A 21,018-nucleotide genomic window follows, 5' to 3' on the forward strand; every position below is an offset into this window, starting at 1 on the left:
GAAACTTTACTCCAACAAACTAGAGACCTAGAGCATTCACAGGATGAATGGCTTTCCTAGCTAGATTGACAATAAGGGGGTTTCTTAGCAGTTTACACAACAGAAGTGCTCGCCATCTATTCGCCGAAAAATGCAATTCTTGCAGAAATCTCAAAATGTCAAAAGCTTTTGATATCGTAGCATTTTGGAGGGATTAGAGATCCTTTTTATTAATTCTCGATTGGTAAAAATTTGTCAAATTTAGCACCGAATCTGTGTAGTAAATGATATCCACCCAAAATTTGCTGCAACAACTTCTGAGATATAATAGAGCATGGGAATGGCCATCATATACTTTGATCGCAATGTTCTTAGCACTTATACACTATTACAATTTATTTTAAATAATTAATCAATGCATGTTTATTTCTGATTTCTGACTTGAACAAATTGACACACAGTGCTGAGCTGCATCTCAAATTCATCTTCAGGTTCCCAGCTTTCAGATGATGTACTCCTCTTCTATGTGACATCTACTGTTGACCTGCTATCCCCCCCTAAAGACAAAACAGTATACGTGGGTCTCTATGTGGGTTAATCACCAACATGTGCCCAACGTTAATGAGCAATTTAATACCAGAAACCACTTTCTTTTTTTTTCAAAATATTGAGGGCAGAGTGTAAGTTTGATCCAACAGACATAAAACTGTTCTGTTTCTCTTTCTGACATCAGTGTTTCAACCGGTCTCAGATTGTGTCTTAGAACATGTATTGCAGCTCAGAGGGGCTGAAGAGGAAGCACTGAAGCGACTAGACAGAGAGATACTATTTCCTGAGACTGGTCATGTCAGACTTACATTCACTTACAGCACAAATAGACAAGAGGACATCCAAGCACTTTCTCTATCTCTGCAAAGAGTTGAGTGAGCATCATCCTGCAGGCAGTGGTATTTTCTCAGTGAGTAAATCAATTAGAGGAGATAAATATGTACAGATATCTGAATTGAAAACTAATTAAACCTTTGAACTCTTCAATAGAAATGGTCTGCCAGTGCATACATTGGTATTTCTACTTACTGTGATGTCATTTAAATGCTTCATATCTGTACAACCTAAGTTACGAGGGTATGTCAACCAACAAACTATAACAATTGATGGAACTATTTGTGCCAAAAATAAAAAAATCTGACGTGTTTTTTCATAAAATGTTACTAAATAAACACACAAAACACATTAATCCCAAATATTTCTAAATGTAGAAACACAAACTTAATATGTCTTAACACTCTACTATGCACATTTGTTTTTTTAGTTGTTGAGATCGTGAGTGAAGGCATTTTTGATAGTAACGTATTGACGTCATCACGAGCGTACAACACGATGATACGAACTACAGAAGCTTCAGTTTTCTGCTCCAAAAAGAATGAATGCTCTCGCTATTATGCTTTTTAATTTAGTTTGATTTAAACAGGATCAAGCAAACAAGGGAGGTCTGTTTTTAAAGGGTTAAAGGTATTTTGTTGCAGAATCAGCACTGAAACCCGAGTCAGTGATGGATTTCACGAGATATTTTAAGGACATATTAAAACATGGACTCTGCGATGGAAATAGAAGTGGCTTTAAAAATGTGACAGCACAATTTCTAGACTTAAAAAATCTATTTTTTTTTTAAAGAGTTTTAAGTTCTTGAATATTTCCTCCCAACATCTTGAAAGTCATTGGAAAGTTTTTGAATTATTTGTACACAAGTGTGGAAAGCCATAATCTAACCACTAAGCCTTGCAGGATTACTCCCTTACTCTCCCCAAATGATGTAACATTTTAGATTTATTTTTTACGACCAGAGGGAGAGAGAGGGGGTGACAGCAGTGAGGCAAGCAGACAAACACAAGTGTGAAGCGGCATTAGACCCTTGCTGTCATTTGTCACTCAGACTGTCTCTCAGGCTGCAGAGGTGAAGTGGGACACAGCTGTTGGTGAAAGCAAGGTGATGCTAACTGCACTTGTCAACTCGTTCCTTTGTGATTTTGCGTTCTGTGTGGGCGAGAGGTTCGTGTGGTACGAGGGAAGCAGCGGGAAACACTCTGCTGTCATTTGTCAGTCAGAGGTGATTCGGGACGCAGGTGCCGGCTCGTACGTCGGAGACAAGTGTGTTTGTGGACACTGAGGGATGTCTGCTCATGTACAGCCGCGGTCAAACAAAAAGCACAGCCCGGTGCTTTACAAAGGTTAATATCTGTCCTCCTGGGATGGCTGACACATCATGTAGTCTCTCCCCTGTAGCTACATCATTTTCACTGAAACCTCACTTACAAATGGAGACATCATTGAGGACATCTTGTTGGATATATATTTTTAGTTTTAGTATTAATATTAGACAATTTGTCACATAAGATATATAGCATATCAGTATGCATACGCTGTAATTCAGTCGCACATGTTTTGAACCCATATTTAAATCAGTCAAAATGCATTTAATTTCTCTCATCTCTCTCTGATGACTAATATAGTTATTGTAATATAGTTATATTTTGACTTATTGGGATTTGTTTATATATAGAAATAGAACAGAATCATACCAACTTAAAGCTTCAGTAGGCAACACATTTATGGCATCATTGGGCAAAAATTCTATAATAACCTTTCAGCATATTGTAATTCAAGTGTTCTGAGAGAAAACTAGACTTTTGCACCTCCTCATGGCTCCTTTTTCAGGCTTTAAAAAATTGTTTTATAAAAATAATCACATTTTCTCCAATCTCGCCTACTGCTGCTTTAACTCTGAGAATATGAAGTTTAAAATGTATTCATGTAATTTGGAAATATTATAATATCAAGAAAACCTTACAGTGTTTGGACAGTGTCTGTCTTAGTGTGCAGGAAATGCCTGTCAAATTACTACCGATCTAATCTAATAATACGACTTGTTTTGCAACTGTAGCTGTCGTTTCATAAAAAGCTCCAGCTGGAGGAGCCATGTGTTCAGAAAAGTGACTGTTGGCAACGCACATATGCTTTGTTGTCTGTTCATACTTTTACTGTCATTATTAGAACAATTTTCTAAATGGAAGAAGAACGCATTTAGAAAATAACCCTAAATATGTGCCAACTCAAAATAAAATCAATCCAAGGCATACGTTTAGTACAGGGTCACACATTATGCCAGCACATGTCAACAACGTGGGAACTTTTCTACTCTTCACAGAATAATAATTTGGTATTGTTGCTATAACAGAGCATAAGATATAGTACATCAGTGTATGCTGTTGTTGTCATTTAGACGTTCACATTGCAAGCCTTACGCTCCGGCCAGACCGCCCGCATGGACAGCACATTTAGCTTTATGTTGCCCTTTATGAGGCTATCACCAAGCTCCGATTGTCCCACAAATTTAAACAGTGCAACGTAGTCTACATGGTGATTTATTCATGCACACTAAGGAGATTGATTGAAAGCACTGAAGTTATTTTCAAGTCTTAATTAACAGTATTATTAATAGGCTGATATTTATACCAAGACTGGCTATTTATCATCACGTGTTGGGAGAAACCAAGCAATTCTATGTAAAATCAGACATCCAGCATATAGCTAGAATGGAATGATCCTGTTTCATAACCACATTTCCCCGCCACTGCGATGCTTCAGCTGTGAGATTGGCAGATGAATCAGGCTCCTTAGATCAAGTCGTCGAATAGTCGACTATTCGGGGTCACCCCTAGACGCCACGCATAGATCACTGTTGTACGGAAATAAACACGGAGGCCACTGAAGTCGGCGTTTACAGTTTAATTTATAAGTTGATGTGCAGTGGAAGCCAGCAAATTCATGAGCAGAAGATAGATGAGGAGAGAGAGAGAGAAAGATAGGATGAGGAGAAAATTGTTCATGATTTGTGGAGCAATGGGGACCACTTCTGTACGGAGGTGAGTCGCAGCCAGGAGTGGTGGGATCGTGACATGAATGGCTTCACTGGAATGGATTTCATCCAAAATTTCAGGATGTCAAGGGCTACTTTTAATCTGTTAGCTCCTCTCCACAAGACTCCCGCGGCGAAGACACGTCATGTCTTCCATGTTTGTATTCACCGTGTGACTCCCGCCAGCTCAGAGTTGTGACGAATGTCGATCTAGAGTGACATAAAAGTCGCATGAATTCTGATACGACTCTTCAGACTGGGGTTCCGTTGCAACAAATCAGACCTGTATCTGATTTAGTTCCACATATGAAAGTGGCCCAAACCAGAATTGAAAATGTCAGATTGACTATGTGATCTGTGTTGTTCACGATGAAAACAGAAAACAGATCTGAGTCTCACATGCACACAAAATCCTGATTTGCAAAACTTTTAGTTACCTATAATTTCTCTAGCTGAAGGACTGAAAACCTGCATCGAAATGAATTGAATACTTATTTTTGGTTAGTCCTATCAAGTACAGATGAATCAGATATTTTTACAGACTACTCAAACTAAATTCAAAGCAAGAATGTTCACCTTTTAGGAAATGTGCCCTGCCCTGTTCCCACTCAGCGGGTCAGGTTCTCGGTTCAGCACCTGTCTGTCGTCCTGATGAGATGTTAACGAAGCAGACTGTGATCACAGCACATCTGTGCTCTGCTGTTGGCCATATATGTGACTTGTCTTGTTTATTGCAAATTGAATTTTGCCGTCTTATTCTTGTTTCTTTCTACTTTCTGCCATTGCTGTTGCTCCTGTCTTCCCTGCTTTTGGACACTATCTCATTTTATTAAGCCACCAGTATCTAGGGCTGGGACAATACACCTATCTCCTGATTCAATACTATCAAGATACTTGGGTGCCGATTCGATATGTATTGCGATTCGATACTATGATTTATTGTGATTTTTGTAATTTTTTTTAATACTAGACCGTTGGAAAAAGTTGAATCATAAACTTCTAGGGATGTTTACTTTGGAAAATATCTAAATTAATTTGATTTCCAGCATGTATGTAGTCAGAGATGTCCTGAAGTCAAATATATCAGTCAGTGTCAGACATTATGCATTACATTTTTTTCCAGCAAACCAGAAATCAAAGAATAATGACATTTCCCTCATAAATTAGTGGTATTTTCTTTTTAATTTCTAAGGGACATGTAATGTTTTATACTTTTGGCGAGTATAATCCAGTCAGTCTTATTTCCATATATGTATTTTGTATATAGAGTTCACATGCACAATAGATGTGCAATTCCACAGCATTAAATTCATCAGTGATAGGTTTCTCTTTTTAACAGGGATATTGATCTTCTTAATTTAAGCCGCATAACTGAAAACTTCCTGTTGATGTTTCACAAAAAAAGGCCTTGCCGGTAAGTGAATAACTTCTACCCCCTGAACTGCTGGAAGTGTTTTAATGTGAAACAGATGGAGGAAGTGCTGAGTTTGCATTAACATAAAATAGCAGCAACAGCAAATGAACACGGCGTACGGGAGCAGATCAACAATGCCTACTTTTAAAACAGGGGGCGCTAGAAATAAAGGCACGTCTCTTATAATAAATGGCCGATTCTCTACCTGGGCAGTATTTTTGAGTTTATGGTAGCTTTGCTCTTGCATAATTTGAGCTCAGAAATCATTTTTAAACCTACCTTAAAAAAGTCTCGGTAAAGGAAATGACTTTGGCTACGTGACATGCCACAGCGTACCACACCTGCTTCAATTTTAAACATGGTTTAACAGAGTTAATCCAGCTCTGGCAGCGTCAGTGCCAAAGCCAGAGCACCAGAAGATCGAGGAGGTTGTGCATTTTAAGGAAAGAGCAAGGGAGGAAGATAAGAAGTGTAGTGGAGGAGGGAGAGAGGTGGAGAGGAGAGGAGAGGAGAGAGATACAGAAAAAGATGCTATACATGCACTGGCTGTTGGCATACAGCCCTGAGGGAGCTGTTAAGGTAGCTTGACTTTCTGAGCAAACTGCCTACTGTGAAGCAGTCAATAATTTCAATAAGGTGGTTGCCTCTAAAATGGATTTTGGGGACTTGCAGTATGAGGTTGAAATTTCCAGAATCACCTAATTCAAGTCACTCCCCATCCTACATATATATCAGACTACATTCTGAATGGTAAGTGATACAGCAAACATTTTAAAAATAGAGCTTGTATCGTGACATATAACTGCACCTTTCTTCACATCAAGGGCAAACTACAAGTTAATGAAGCATGAACAAATCATATACAGATGGTTCGTTAAGTATGGTATAGGGAGAACCAGAAGCAGGACGGCGTGAGGCGGACTGTCAGACCCTGCTGCTCCAGTAAAATGAGAGGTTTCCTAAAGGGACACTGGTGCCCCGAAACACTACCGCTTTTGTCCACAGGGACTGCCGAAATCAACACAAATTGAAAGTTCCTCGTAGTAACTGGAACTATATACAATGTAATATGTCTGTGAACATTGTGATACCAATATACGTAGTATACTGTAGCCTATCTAAGAACATGTATAATCCAGCGCGAAAGGGGAAAGTTGACCGAGGTTCTGCCGGGTTTCGAGCTTGCTCAACAGTTATTGGAGCCCAAAGCGAAAAGGGGCGGGACTTAGGAAGTATAAATTGTTGATATTTGTGTTGAATTTTATCTAACAATTTAACATGAAATTTTAAATGAGTCATTTTGTCAACCATGACCCTCATAGGCAAAGGACGACCAAAGCACTTTCCAAGTTTCCTAACTTGTGCATCCTTTCAGCATCCTCTCACCTGTTTTCCCTTGGCAAAGGTGAAACTGCTCTTCCTCTTCTATCCCCTCTCTTCTTCTCCCTCTCTCTCCCTCTCCCTCTCTCTCTCTCTTTGTCTTTATTCTGGGTCTGCTGGCTGACATAAAAGGTTGTGTGAAAAATTACAACAGTCCTGAATATTAGAAATGCCTGCAAAATACTTTCCCGGCCTATCCATCACCACGCATGGGTTTATCGCGTGTGTGTATGTGTGTTTGTAAATATGTATGCCTTAACGTCTGTGTGTGTGTGTGTGTGTGTGTGTGTGTGTGTGTGTGTGTGTGTGTGTGTGTGTGTGTGTGTGTGTGTGTGTGTCTGTGACACCTAGAAGTCATGGTGATCGGCACTTTGTGCAGTATATGACTGGCGTGGGTGTTCTGTGTGCATAACCTTGATAGTGGTATGCTTTCACCTAATGGGACAGTTTGCCAGTTAACCTCGGCATGATGAGGGAATCCATCATTATCTCTACAACTACTGCATCAGAGAGGACGTTCACCCACTCACACACTCTGTCGACCTTGCACATACAAAACTCTGCACACTATAGAGCTGGCATTAAAGCTAGGGTGGGTAATGTATTTTAGAAACTTTTTTTTTTCTTTTATTTGTTGAAATTCTCTTCACATTCCGACTGCAATCAATAAATCGAATGCTCTAACAAAAAAAAGAAAAAATCTGGTATCTGTGGCTGTCACAGGATTGTAATAAGCCTGAATGTAATGATTTAACGGCATGCCTGCCTGCCTACCTACCTACCTACCTACCTGCCTCTGCGCACACACGTTTTTAATGCCAGAATCAATATATTTGCTTCATTTGAGTCTATGCGGAGGTAGAAGGAAGTTACCACTTTTATTGTTGTAGTCTGATTAACGTGACGTCATATCCGTTCCGTATCTGTCAACCAAAAGAAACCACAGCGATCCGAAGCAGAAAACGGTGGCGAGCCGTGGGGTTACGACCTGCACCCTCACTTTTTAAATCCAAAGTGGTAAACACTACACATCCAGTAAAGTATGGAAACACTTTGGGTTTCAGGCATTGCCAGGAAAAGCAGATCTAGACATCACGGCTAAAGCTGCATGCTAACTCTGTCATCTCTGTCATCTGCTGTACCGTGCTGTGAAGCCAGCCGTCACTCTCATCTCTGTGGTCAAATGGGCCGACGCTACAACTGTAGAGCACCCATATAATGACATTTATGTTAAATGCATTCAAACGGCCCCGATGGAGCTGACCATGGATGTAGAAAGAGAATGGAGCTAGAGACAGACTTGGCGGAGTTAGCGGATGTATACATGTGTGACTACGTACAATTTTCAAAATAAGGTGTTAACTAAGGGAACTGTATATACAAAATACATATATAGAAATAAAATTGATTGGATTGTATTCAACAGACGTATAAAACATTACATGACCCTTATAAATTATAAAGAAAAAAACACTACATTATGAGGGAAATGTCTTTATTCTTTGATTTTAGGGTTGCTGGAAAAAATGTAATAAACATTTCCTGACAATGAACTGATATATTTCACTTAAGGACATCTCTGACTACATACATGCTGAAAATCAAACATTTTTACTGTGTTAATTTAGATATTTTCCGAAGTAAAAGTCCCTAGAAGTGCATGATTTAACTCTTCCGTAATATCGAATCGCAATACTTAAAAATTGCAATACATATCGACACCGAAGCATCGTGATAGATGTGTCTTGTCTGGACACAGTGGGCATGGTATGATTGTTATTTCACTCACCATACTGCAGTTTGTAGCGCAGGTCAATTCCTGGTCCTTATTTACATTTTTTTTAAATTGATAGTATTATAAATACCTCATGTTGCTTGTTTCTAAGCTATACGTTTTCCAGAAATTGTTGACTGCTTGTCTCTTTTTGGACAAATGGCCAATGTCTTTTTCATTATTGAAAATGTTGTTGCTACTAGGCAACCTGTTATTCATGAGGCAAGGCAAGCCAAGTTTATTTATTTAGTTTATTTGTGTAGCACCTTTCAACAACAAGGCACTAGGCAATATCACACACTGAAACGACTCACATGAATAGGATTGTAAAAAAAAAAAGAGCCCAAAAAAATGAAATAGAAGATAAGCTAAAATAGAATAAAGCAAATAAAACAGAAATACCAGTGCAGCTACAGTGTAGTGCAAGGTGAATAAATAGTCCCAAAGTTTACTTAATAAAAAACAGTGGCAAACAATTTCATGCCCTAAAAGCTTGCTGGGAGTTCGGTCCAGATATGTGGTGCATGAAAGCTGAATGTTGCATCTCCGTGTTTAGTTTTGGCTCAGGGGGACAGTAAGCAGACCTGTCCCAGACGATCTGAGAGGTCTGGACGTTTAATAACGGAGCAGCAGATCAGAAATGTATTTTGGCCCTAAAACATTCAAAGCTTTATAAACCAACAATTTTAAAATCAATTCTTTGATTCCTGTTTTAACAAGAAACACTTCATTTTTCCAAACCACAGCTAATGCAGTGTCAGGAAAGTGGTTGAGTACATGTGATCTATAAGGACGAGATTTCATCTATGGTAGTATTTCTTGTAATATCCTTCTACTGCTCTCTCTCCCTCTCTCTTGCTCTAAAATAAGTAGTATAAGTGTGCTCTACTTAACCCTACGGTCCTTTTGTATTTGAGGGTTTATTGATTCTGAACCTCCCTCAGGTGCCTTTCAATACTGGCCAAGAGATGTGGAATACGGGGGAATTGAACATGACTACCACCTGTGGAGAAAAATGAACATGGTCCACAATTAAGGCCACGTGGAATTTGTTCCACTCAATTAGCCTGTTCTGCAGCTGTCTGCAGTTTCCACAACAGGTCTATGTAGGTGTTTCTATATATATGTGTGTGTGGGATCACACTGCTTCTTTTTTTTGTCATGGTGCATTTGTGTGTATCCACATCCAATGCACCAAACAGGGTCTTCCTTTGTTTTTTTTAATATTACATCCAAACAAATGTGTGTGTGTAAACCGATCTTGCAGTATAAGCACAAGTGGGATGTATGAACTCATCCATGATAATCAGTGGTAGTAATCAGATCTTTTACTTAAGTAAAAACACAAATACCATAGTCTAAAAATGGATTCAAATTGTTACTTGAGTAGAAGTATTATAGTATCAAAAGAAAAGTATACTTGTCATCCAGAATGACTTTTTCCAAAGTGTTATATTATTACAGAATATTGTATTATTCTGTCTTTATCACTAAGACATTCATGTAGGAGCATTTCGATGTTGTAGTTCGTCAATGTAGAGCCAATTTTGTATACTTTGTATACTACAGGGTAGAATAGTATTATAGTACTGCATCACATCATATAAGCATATCATGTTTTTATATGTAAAAAGTAACTAGTAACTATAAGTGTTAAATAAATGTAGAGATGTGAGACACCACTAAAAAAATGAAAAATGTTTTTACTCAATGAGTGACCTGACATGGATGGATTAATATGATTTGTATTATTAATAATTTAACCAGTGCAGCAATGTATCATAATAGAAAGATAGCAAAATAATGGTTATTTCAAACTTTGTGAGGTCAATCTACCAGACAAAAAAAAAGGATGAGTCCTTTGACCTACTTCTAAACCCTCTAGGAGGCAAGTCGTTGGTCCAATGCATCAAGTGGATGCAGCCATGTCTGTCTTGTTCACCCTAATTAAATTCAGATTTGGCAGATTTTTTTTCATACTCACGTGTAGTTGGGACAGAGTCTATCATTTGTATTTATTTATTTATTTTTCAAATGATCTGCTTCAATGCTGATAAGTGGGGGGACCAGGGGTCGAAGGGAGAAGAGTTTGACACTCACTGTGCAATACAAGTCCACAAATGTACTCAATGTACTCATTTTGTGCCACAGACAGAAAAAAGTCAGACAGAAATAAATCCCTTGTGCTCACCGATAGACGTACAGAATCAAAAGAACATACATACAGTAGTTAAATAGACATGCACAAGTTTGCTGTATGTAAACCCAGACATATATGCTGTGATGGAAGGAAAACAATGGAGGAAGCGGTGGGGTGCTGTTCATTGTGTGATGATGCAACTATCAGACAGAGCCCATTTCAATTTGCAAAAAAAAAGGAGAAACTGACATACAGACAAAGCCAAGCAGAAAACTGTTTGTTCACTGATTAGTAGTCATCATTGTCGCCAAACTGACTGATTCACCCGCTATTATGTTGATTATTTATGTTTGTTGATTTTGCTTTATTGCCAAAAGTATGCAAACGGTGCCAATTGAGCCACACTAAAATGGTGAAAAAGAGGAAAACAGGTGTGTTTGTGGCCGCTTTGTATTGTATTTCAAATTCTCATCTATGACCAATGGAGCCCCTTGTTGTTGTGTTTTTGGTAAACACAGTGTTGCATGTGTAATAATACTTTATATCACCATTGAGCCCAGACAAATTTAACAGTTGCCAAAATGCAAGCCTTGTTTACTAAATCACAACTCAACTTCAGGCTGAAAGGAAAAAAAGAATGGTCATGTACCATATGTAGGCAGTTTTTTTTTATTAAGAATCACATTCAAGTTAACAATAGAGGTCAGTAGCTTCTTCTTAAAATGTTTCCAATAAACATCATATGCACGTTTAGCTTTGCAAGCTATAAGTTATAAAGAAATTGTTGGAAAATGTTGAAAGCGTGATGAAGCTGAGAGAGAGCCTGGATTTGTGTCGGAGCAGAAAGGTAATTAAGAGTATCATCAGCATAAAAGTGAGTCACATTTTGACCTCGACAATTTAAAATGAATGCAGAAGAATAGAGGTCCTACGACTGATCACTGGGTCACACCGATGGACAGTGTCAGTGAACTGGTGATGCCGTCAGTTTGTCCTCACCTTTGTGACAAGCCAGTACTGAACAGCATATGTTTCATAATGGCACGGTAACTGTGTCATCAGTAAAAAGCTGCTTAGTGAATCCTAATGTCTGCTTTAAAGACAGCTATGCTAATGCTATTTTTTTTTTTTTTTTGCCCCTAAAATATTAATAGTGAATAAAAAAAAATGCTTTTAGCTGCTCACAAAGGATTTCAGATTTTAGACAAAGTTTGAAAATGGGCCTATTATGATTTATCAATGTGGAGTCACCAGCTTTTAGCAATGGTGGGACAAAAACAGACTTCCAGATAAGAGGGATGTCGTTTGAAGCTAAATATGAATTAAAAAGAATATGTCAGTGAAGGTGCAATAACGTCGCCTGCTAATTTTCATAAATGAGGATCAGGATTGTTAAGACCTGCCAGTTTGCTGGTGTCTAAAAGCATGAGTGCTTTCTGTACCTCTGTGGCAGTGTGCATTGCTAAATAAAAGGATGCCAAATAGTTAATGGAAGACCGTGACTGACAAATGTGCTGTTCAAAGTGAAAAAGTTAAATATCTACAGTCAATAAAATGCATGCTAAAATATTGATGAAGCTTATAACTGTAATTATCTGTTAAGATACAGCAGCCTTTCAGAGCAATGTACTGTATATATCCACAAAGATAACATAATACTCTGTTTTGCAAAGAAATATTCACACAACTATATATAAAACCAAAGATTAGCAACCACAAGCAGTCTCCAGAAGACAACAGCCTGATACAGGCCAAAATGTGGACTGACCACAAGCCCGCTAGGCTGCAGTAGTTTACAGGGGAGATAAAACAGTCTCCAGTGATCTTATTAGCATAAAACATCTGCTGACATTTAAATGGGAAAAGTCTGGATATAGGTAGAGAGCAAGTCTGTGATTCAAGAATAGAAATCAATATTTTAGCACAGACAAAAGTAAAAACACTGTTGAGGTGCTTTCACAGAAAATAAATGAACAATTTTATAAAAGAAAAACTGCAAGTAAAATATTTATTAATTGCATGACGGTCCATGATTAATCATGACTAATTGGAAATTAATCACCCATTTTTTATCTGTTCAAAATGTACCTTAAAGGACGATTTGTCAAGTATTTAATATTCTTATCAACATGGGAGTGGACAAATATGCTTGCTTTATGAAAAGGTATGTATATATTTAATATTGCAAATCAATTAACAACACACATCAATGACACATATAATAGTAATATAATACAGAAACCTTCACAATTGACCTGCCCCAAAACTGCATGTCTGTAAAGGGGAGACTCGTGGGTACCCATAGAACCCATTTTCATTCACATAACTTGAGGTCAGAGGTCACGGGACCCCTTCGAAAATGGACATGACAGTGTTTCCTTGCCAAAATTTAGCGTATGTTTGGAGCGTTATTTAACTTACTTATCGACAAACTAGTATGACATGGTTGGTACCAATTGATTATTTAGGTTATTTTAGTTTCATATGATACCAGTATCTTCACATTGCTTTAAAACTGAGCCCGGTACAACCTCGGAAAAGATCGCTTGCGTTAATGCGTTAAAGAAATTAGTGTTGTTAAAACAAATTTGTTTTTAAAGAAGTCAGTTTGTAACTTTTTAATTATGAATAATCAAAAGGTTTATTCACCATTCTTGCTCAATTATAAATGTCGTTCCACATGATTACCAGAGTGTGCTTTTAATTCAAGATGAACCCAGCACTGCTTAAAAGGTGTATTACAACCTCTGATCTGTTTTCCAAAACTAATTTAACAGTGAGAAAGAGAGAGAGAGAGGGCAGATGAAAAGAGGGAAGTAGGACAAAGAAATGCCTCGACAAACAGATTCAAGTAGAGAGAGAGCTAAACAATGAATGGAGAGATTTTGCTCATTTCATTCTGTTTGTTGATGAATTCCCATTGTATTCTAGGCTTTGGCAATATTGTTCGCTCATACCATTCATGCCAGTGATGCATACTGGATTGAAAATGAAGCAAAAAGATGAGCAACGTGTGAGATACAGAGGAAGAGCGAGAGCTGTCATGTTCAATCAGAATGTGGCTTCAGTGTTGGACAGCGGAGCAGCGAGGTGGAATAAAACCACCTGATTAATTTTAACATCATCGTCTTCATGTTTTTGGAATTGAGAGACGGAGAGTGTGCCTCAGAGAGGGAGGAATAGTGATGCATTGCAGGGAGTGTGAATTTGTTAAAACGGAGCTAATTCTGTATGTATCCTAGTCTCGCTCTGTGTGTGTCTGTGTATGTGTGTGTGTGTGTGTGTGTGTGTGTGTGTGTGTGTGTGTGTGTGTGTGTGTGTGCTTGTTCCACATCTACGTTTCTATATATGAAGGCATCTAGTGTCTGTATACTGAGATTTGTGTATTTGTGTATTCCAAGGAGTGAGTGAGTTTGTCATTCCCCAGGCCCATTGTGTTATGGCTTATTGAATAAATCCATGCTCCACTGTATATTCAGCGTAATGGCTATGGATCTCGCAACAACACTGAAAACCTCTGGCTGGTTTAACTTATCGATCTGACACACTCTTATCGCTGTGGAATCTTATGCTCCCATTTGTAAGTTTGTGTGTGTGAGTGGATTATGTATAGACCAATATATGTTGTTAGGATCGGTCTTTTGTTAAAAATCACATATCGTACTGTCGAGGTAGCCCGGCGCTGATATGATGAGGTTTGTTTGATCACGGATTTGTATCAAAATGGATCAATGCTGATCGTATGTGGGAAACCCATTACCCTGAAAAGATTCTATCTCAAACTTTTGATTTGATTTCACACAAATGTCCACGAATAAGGGTCATTATATTCTATTAAAGTAGTTGTACCTTCAGTAATCCTGTCTTAGAATTCAGAGTTTTAGTGTTGTGATCGTCAATGTCTTAAAGGTCCAGTGTGTAACATTTCAGGGGATCTATAAGCAGAAATGGAATATCTTATTCATAGCTATGTTTTCCTTAGACTATACTCACCTGAAAATAAGAGTTGTTGTGTTTTTGTTAGCTTATGATGAGCCCTTCATCTGCACAAGGAGCAGGTCCCAAGCCCCCAGGAAGAGCGCCGGGCTTTGAAGCAAATCGTGTTCGTCATGTGATGCCATTGGGCCCAAAAATACTTTTTCCCATAGACTTGCATTGGGAAAGAGACGTCCGTAAATCATCGGATCATTTTTTTTTGGTGAATCAACTTCCCAGTACGAATACTTGAATTACCCTCATTTAAATCTGTAGGTCTTAAAAGTTGTAAAATGCACTAATAGCTGAATAGCTGTTATTTTCCGTCTTCCGTTCATATGAATGAGACCCAGACTGAGGGCTGGGAGGCAGGGTTAACGGAAACGCTACTGCACCTGCTCCATGGGCCCAATGGATGCGAAAGATTGCCGGATGATCCGGGTGCCTAAATAAAAAATATTTAGTTGCTGTGTGCAATTAATCTATGCATGTAAAGAGGTTCAATTTGGGAGTTATACAAAGTCAAGTAGTAAAATCATGCATACTGTCAGAAACAACCCAACATACTGTACATCTTTATACTGAAGTGAATGGCTGCAACCACCAATTAAGAGAGGAGTCAAATTACAAACAACTGTGACACTGTGTATCATTATCATTATCAATAATTGATAAGACTCATAAAATGAGCCTGTGAATCTCATGATCCATATTCACATGAAATCAGGAAATAGAAAGACTGTATTTACATAAGTACATGTTGAAGTAATATACTTTTTTCAATCATAACAAATACAAAAGCTTACCACAAATGATGTAAATGCAATATCAACAGCAGCAGAAGGAATGCATGAGCCTTTCATTATTATTGTGTTTATCTAATGTTGGAGTTGCACTCTTTACAGAAGAGGAGAGGAGGCCAATTTACCACCGTTGTTGTTGTTTGTGTGAGAGTTGTAAGTTTTGCATTTCCCCATCTTTACTTCTTCCATCTCCTCCTCTGCTCTCCTCATTGTCTTATCCTCCCAACTCCTCTCCCTCACTGTCTCTTCTCTCTGTCTCTTGTGTGCCTTGAGTGCATTTCTAATTTGAAATGCTTTGTTGGTTTGTTGCACATTTATTAATTAATTGTTTACAATATCCTAACCTATATTCCAACATTATTTTTGTAAAATAAAACATAAAACTGCCTTACCTACTGCCATTGTTTTTCCAGCCGATTAGACTGTTGTCAGGCTATTAAATAGACATTATCAGTCATTATAAGCCCCATAGATGTGGGTCAATAGGGGCCTACTAAGCCCACTACTAGGTTTTATCATCTCTTCACATGGTAGATCACCAAAAGAAGTACTTCATTTAACCCAAAACAATGTTTTTCCCTAAACTTAACTGTTTTTTGTTGCCTAAACCTAAAGAAGTTGTAGTTTTGTGCATAAACCCAAATAAGCCTTTTTGTTTGTGTTCAAAATGTGACGTTTCATTCAGTTTTACAACATGTTAGAACGTGTTGCTTTTTTAAGTTTCACTTTCTCTTTTACAACATAATAGGCATAGTAGCCCCCTACTGACCCACATCTATGGTGCTTATAGCAACTGATAACGCCTATTCAAGGCAATGACATCAGTGTCAACATCTGCTGATTTTTTTTTTCTTTATCAACAAACATACTGTATGTTTCCATAAAATCTACTACAGTACCAATGATCCTCACCAAACTCTGACCAAGCACATGATCAGAGCAGCTGTTTCATTTCTACGCTGCCTTCGCTGTCACTCTCTTAAGCACAGATTTGACATGGTACACTAGCTGCCTCTTTGCTCTGTAAAAGCCCCTACTATCCCCATACCCTACATGGCTGTTTGGAAGGAATGTAATCTTCCCATGTAAGTCTTTCAAGCATTCACTCATGCGGAATCTGTAAAATGTGACATAACTGATCACGAACCGGCACAAAGCCATTTTTATCACAGCGAGCCGGTCAGCTGATCAGACATGGCGCTGTGATGTAAAGCACACAAACTAAATGTGCTTACAGCGCTCATAGTGTAGTCTTTTTTTTTTGCTTTTGCAAAATTGAATTTGTATAAATTTGTGGTATGCGACACTGCAGAAATATCATTATTGTTTTTATTGAATCATTGTTTGTTGTTAAACTTTTTTGACAGTTTTTGATCCAATTAGTCTGAGAAAAAGTTAGAGAATAAACTTATTTAAGTCCTCACCATCACACCTTTTCATTTTGGTTACTGGTAGTGTTGATGAATAAGGAATTATTTGTTAATAAATCAGAGTCAAAAAGGCCGAAAGTAAAAAGCAAATGTACACAAATATTAATGTGTCAAAGCTTCAGATAATTCTGATATATGTTGGAATTTTATTTTAAATTGTGTGATTTGTGATTTTAGTGCACTGACCTTTGTTTGAAGAGGCGCCCCATTGAGAGCCAAATCCTACCTCTTTCGCTATCTAACCTCTGTTCCCTCTCTTCTTTAACTCGATGGGTTTTCTCAGCAGGGGTTTCTCTCATCTGTCTCTCTGATAAACTGAAACCTATTCCTGGGGTTTTCTGGCATTGTAAGCTACACATTTAGCACCCTAAGTTAATCAACAATTTTGTTATCATTTTAAAACTAGAGACCATCTGTGATGGGATCACACCAGCCACAAAGCCAAATCAGACCAGGGGCGTAAAGTCTCATGGGGAGAGGCAATGGTCCCCTCCCCAATTCCTACTCATGGATGTATAAAGAGAACTGGATACAGCGTTGGAGGCGGTGGCCTGTTCATTCCAATGAAAGTTGCTCAGTGGCTCATGATGCCAAAATGGCTCGACTTTCGAGTGGAAAAGTAGCCAGGCTCGGTCACATAATCACAGCTGTCACGCTGCCGTCACAGCTTGCTAGCTCTGCCTCCCAGCCATGGCTGGAAATAACTCAGGATTCTGTTTTTACTGCATTTTACAACTTTTAGGACCTAATGATTTAAATAAGGACTATTCCATTGTTCATACTGGGAAGTTGATTCACCTAAAAAAAAAATGAACGCTGAGTTACAGACGTCTCTTTCCCAATGTAAGTCTATGGGAAAAAGTATTTTTGGGCCCAATGGCATCACGTGACGGAAACAGAAGTTGTAGTACCACCGTTTGGCCACTACGAAAATTGGGATCAACGACCGACGCTCTATCTGGGGGCTTCTTCCTAACCCCCTACTTCCAGCCCCCTTTCTCGGATCACACCCATCTTCGACATCTACCTTCATTTTGATCTCAACTACACACCTGTAAAGTTTTGTGACGCCAAATCGAGCCAGGGGCGTTGAAGTGGTGGCGTAATGTAGGCGGGGCAATGGTCCCTTTTCCCCCCTTGCTCGTATCACGCCCATCTTCAAACTCAACCTTCATTTTGACCTCAACCACACACCTGTAAAGATTTGTGACTGCTTCTTCCACGGTTGTGATGCTATAGTGGTGACAAAATGTGACACACAGACAGACGGACAGACATATAAACATCTGGCAAAGTACTTACAACCACCTCTCTGGTAGTTCCCGATACAGTAGGTGTCTCCAGGACCACGTTATGCCTTGACTACTCACACAGACTCACAAGGTGAAATCAATGCCAGCATCACTGTCGTGGCTGGTTACTACAGTGCCAGTGGTTTAGACTCCCGGGATATGTTGTAGTTAAATGCTAACAAAGTAAGCGCAACATGTGCATGAAGTGCAATTTATCATTTTTCCTCGTGTTGCCCATCTGTTTTTTATGTAATAGTTATTGTATGATGCTCTTTGATGTTGAATGTATGTATTAATAATCACACTCTTACATTAAAAATATATACTTAGTAGACTGTTACGAATGTTCTCTGTAAAACAGGATACGACTGTGAATGAAGCAGACCTGTGTGAATACATGATATTCCCATCTCTCATCAATATTACACTGCTCATCAATGACTAATTTTAATAAGTACTGCTGGGTATCTGGAGATCCTTAAAAGCTCTGAACACGTCTTAAATTGTCTAAACCTAAGACATTAAATCGTGCAGATGTCTTTTAATATTGTGATTCATGGTGATATTTAGTCGAGGCAGATTTGCAAGATGAAGCAGATTAAACAAGAGGAATGGCATTAATTTTGTATTTCCATAAATGCAAGATGTGAATGGAACGGACGGTAGTTAAATTGTTCCCAAATAAAATCTTCTGAAGTTAAAGGGAGAGTTCTGGTGTTTTGAAGTGTGGTTGTATGAGGTACTTATCCAAAGTAAGTGTTTTACCTACAGTAGATGACGGTCGGCGTGCCACCAGCTTGGAGAAACAGACAGGAGCACCGACACCGGAGCAAAGCAATACAATTCTATTACAAATTGTAAATATAGCGTACAATTAAATGGATATATTTGTAATAATTATTCATTTGTTTGAGCTCCGAAATTCCCAGTCTGCTCTGATTGGTCAGCTGACCCACTCTGTTGTGATTGGTCAACCGAACCAAACCCTTCGGACTCTGCTCCAGCTCCGCTTTAACTAGTTTTGTTTGAGGGCGTGCCAAACTAGTCGTTATGCAAATGTGTTACTTGGTGACCTCACCATGTTACGGAAGAAAAGGCAGGTTGTCAATCAATGCGTTTCAGGCAGTTCAGGAGCAGTGTTCCTGTGGGGGAGAGTAACTCCCTTTGGCCTGGACTTTGTAACTTTGTACACATCTTATATCCACAAAAAACTATATAACACAAAAGCATAACAGGTCCCCTTTAAACCAATGATGCAACTTCTTCTATAACTGTTTCCAACTCTGTTCAACCTCCAACCGCAGATGTACCTGCATGAATAACGGATTGCAATTGTGTCTTACCACTGTTCTCTGCCTTGTCTGTGTGTTCAGTATCAAAATGTATAATATAAAGATACTCTTTAAATAATAGATTTTTGTATCATATATAAACACGACTAATAGAAAACTCATCAGAATGTAGATGAGCAAAGCATCTCTGACTCCGTGGAGATGAGGAAACTATGTGGGCAAATTAATTTCCATTGTTTTCGCTCGACTGGTCATTTAATCTCTGAATAATTTTTCTCTCTGTATGTATCTCCGTCTTTTTAGGATGGAATGGGGAATCTGCGGGTGACCAAGGAAGGTGTCAGATTGGAGGGAGTGTCCGAATTCTTATTGCCTCTATACGTCAAAGAGATCCAGTCCCGTAGGGTAAGATGAGTGTATGTGTGTTAATGTCTATATGTGTGTGTGTGTGTATGCGAGTTAAAAGCCATGCTGCATTATAGTACAAAACCTCATGCATTGTTAGACTATTCATTGTGAGTTTGTGTGTTGTAGTGTTATGATTAAATTGTAGACATCCTTCAATCAATCTTTTCTGGTCCAACTGCTTTCATGTTGCCAGTATGCTGTGCTGAATATTGCATGTGCCCTCTGTTAAGTTATGATCTGAAGATGTAACTGTTTGTACGTGTGTGCATACGCCCTTATGTTCCAACCCCTTATAATGAGCAGGAATCAGATGTTGTCCCCAGCAGTCAAGGTCTATTTGTCATGTATGTGACACATTATAGCGCTACATATGATCCAGCAGTCTCCATTCATCACACAGAATCATCATCGATCCCGTCAGCTGAGGCAACACCGACACTATGTCACTCTATAGCCTATAGGACAATCCTTGTGACACTGTGTATGTGTGCTCGAGCATGTGAGCCTGTGTGTTCATATGTATGAATAGTAAGCAGGGGGGGGGATCGACTGTAATAGTGTCACGCTGTCACAAACACATTGTATGTGTGTGTGTGTGTGTGTGTATAGAAGGGAGTGGTGAGGTGTTGAAATTGCAATTGCACAGCAAGCCATTAATCGTGTGATAGAGTAGGATATAAAGATATAGGACAATTGATAGATAGGGCATTTATGAAAGATGTAATACTTCATGCAGCTCTGGTGTTGTCTTTCATTACTTTAAAACTATTTAGAAAAATTCTCTGCACACCTTTATGTGTGACAGGTGCGTCGGAGGGAAATGCAATTTTGAAAACAATGAGGAAAAACTCCTGCAAACTGTCCGCTTAATGCTGACATAATATTTATTTATGTAAAAAGAAACTAAAAAAATGTGTGAAGATAAATGTAAATCATACCAAAATCCTATATTGCTTATAAAAGTCCTATTCCCAGGGCTGCATAATTAATCGTATATTAATGGCAATCACGATTTTGGCTTCCCACAATTAAATGAACATGATCGACTGCAATGTTTAAAATGTTTTCGGCTTCACTTTTGGGGAGCTGTCATGCCCATAGACTGTATATAAGAAGTGGACGTAGTCAACGTGACGTCACACATCATTTGTTTGTGGACTACCATCTTGAAGCCTTGAGTTCGGCAGTTTGGCCGTCGCCCTCTTGTTTTTTTGC

The 21,018-nt window shown here is 38.6% G+C and overlaps 1 protein-coding gene across 2 annotated transcripts in view; it reads left to right on the forward strand.

The window, feature by feature from the left end:
• Positions 1–21,018, forward strand: part of sgcz (sarcoglycan zeta) — a 401,042-nt gene that overhangs the window by 253,826 nt on the left and 126,198 nt on the right. For both annotated transcript variants that reach the window (XM_074630660.1, XM_074630661.1), the window contains exon 3: positions 19,699–19,800. In XM_074630660.1, the coding sequence (XP_074486761.1) occupies positions 19,699–19,800 (102 nt within the window). The remainder of the gene's footprint in view (positions 1–19,698; positions 19,801–21,018) is intronic.

The sequence above is a fragment of the Sebastes fasciatus genome, chromosome 3, assembly GCF_043250625.1.
Source record: "Sebastes fasciatus isolate fSebFas1 chromosome 3, fSebFas1.pri, whole genome shotgun sequence".
NCBI lineage: Eukaryota > Metazoa > Chordata > Actinopteri > Perciformes > Sebastidae > Sebastes > Sebastes fasciatus.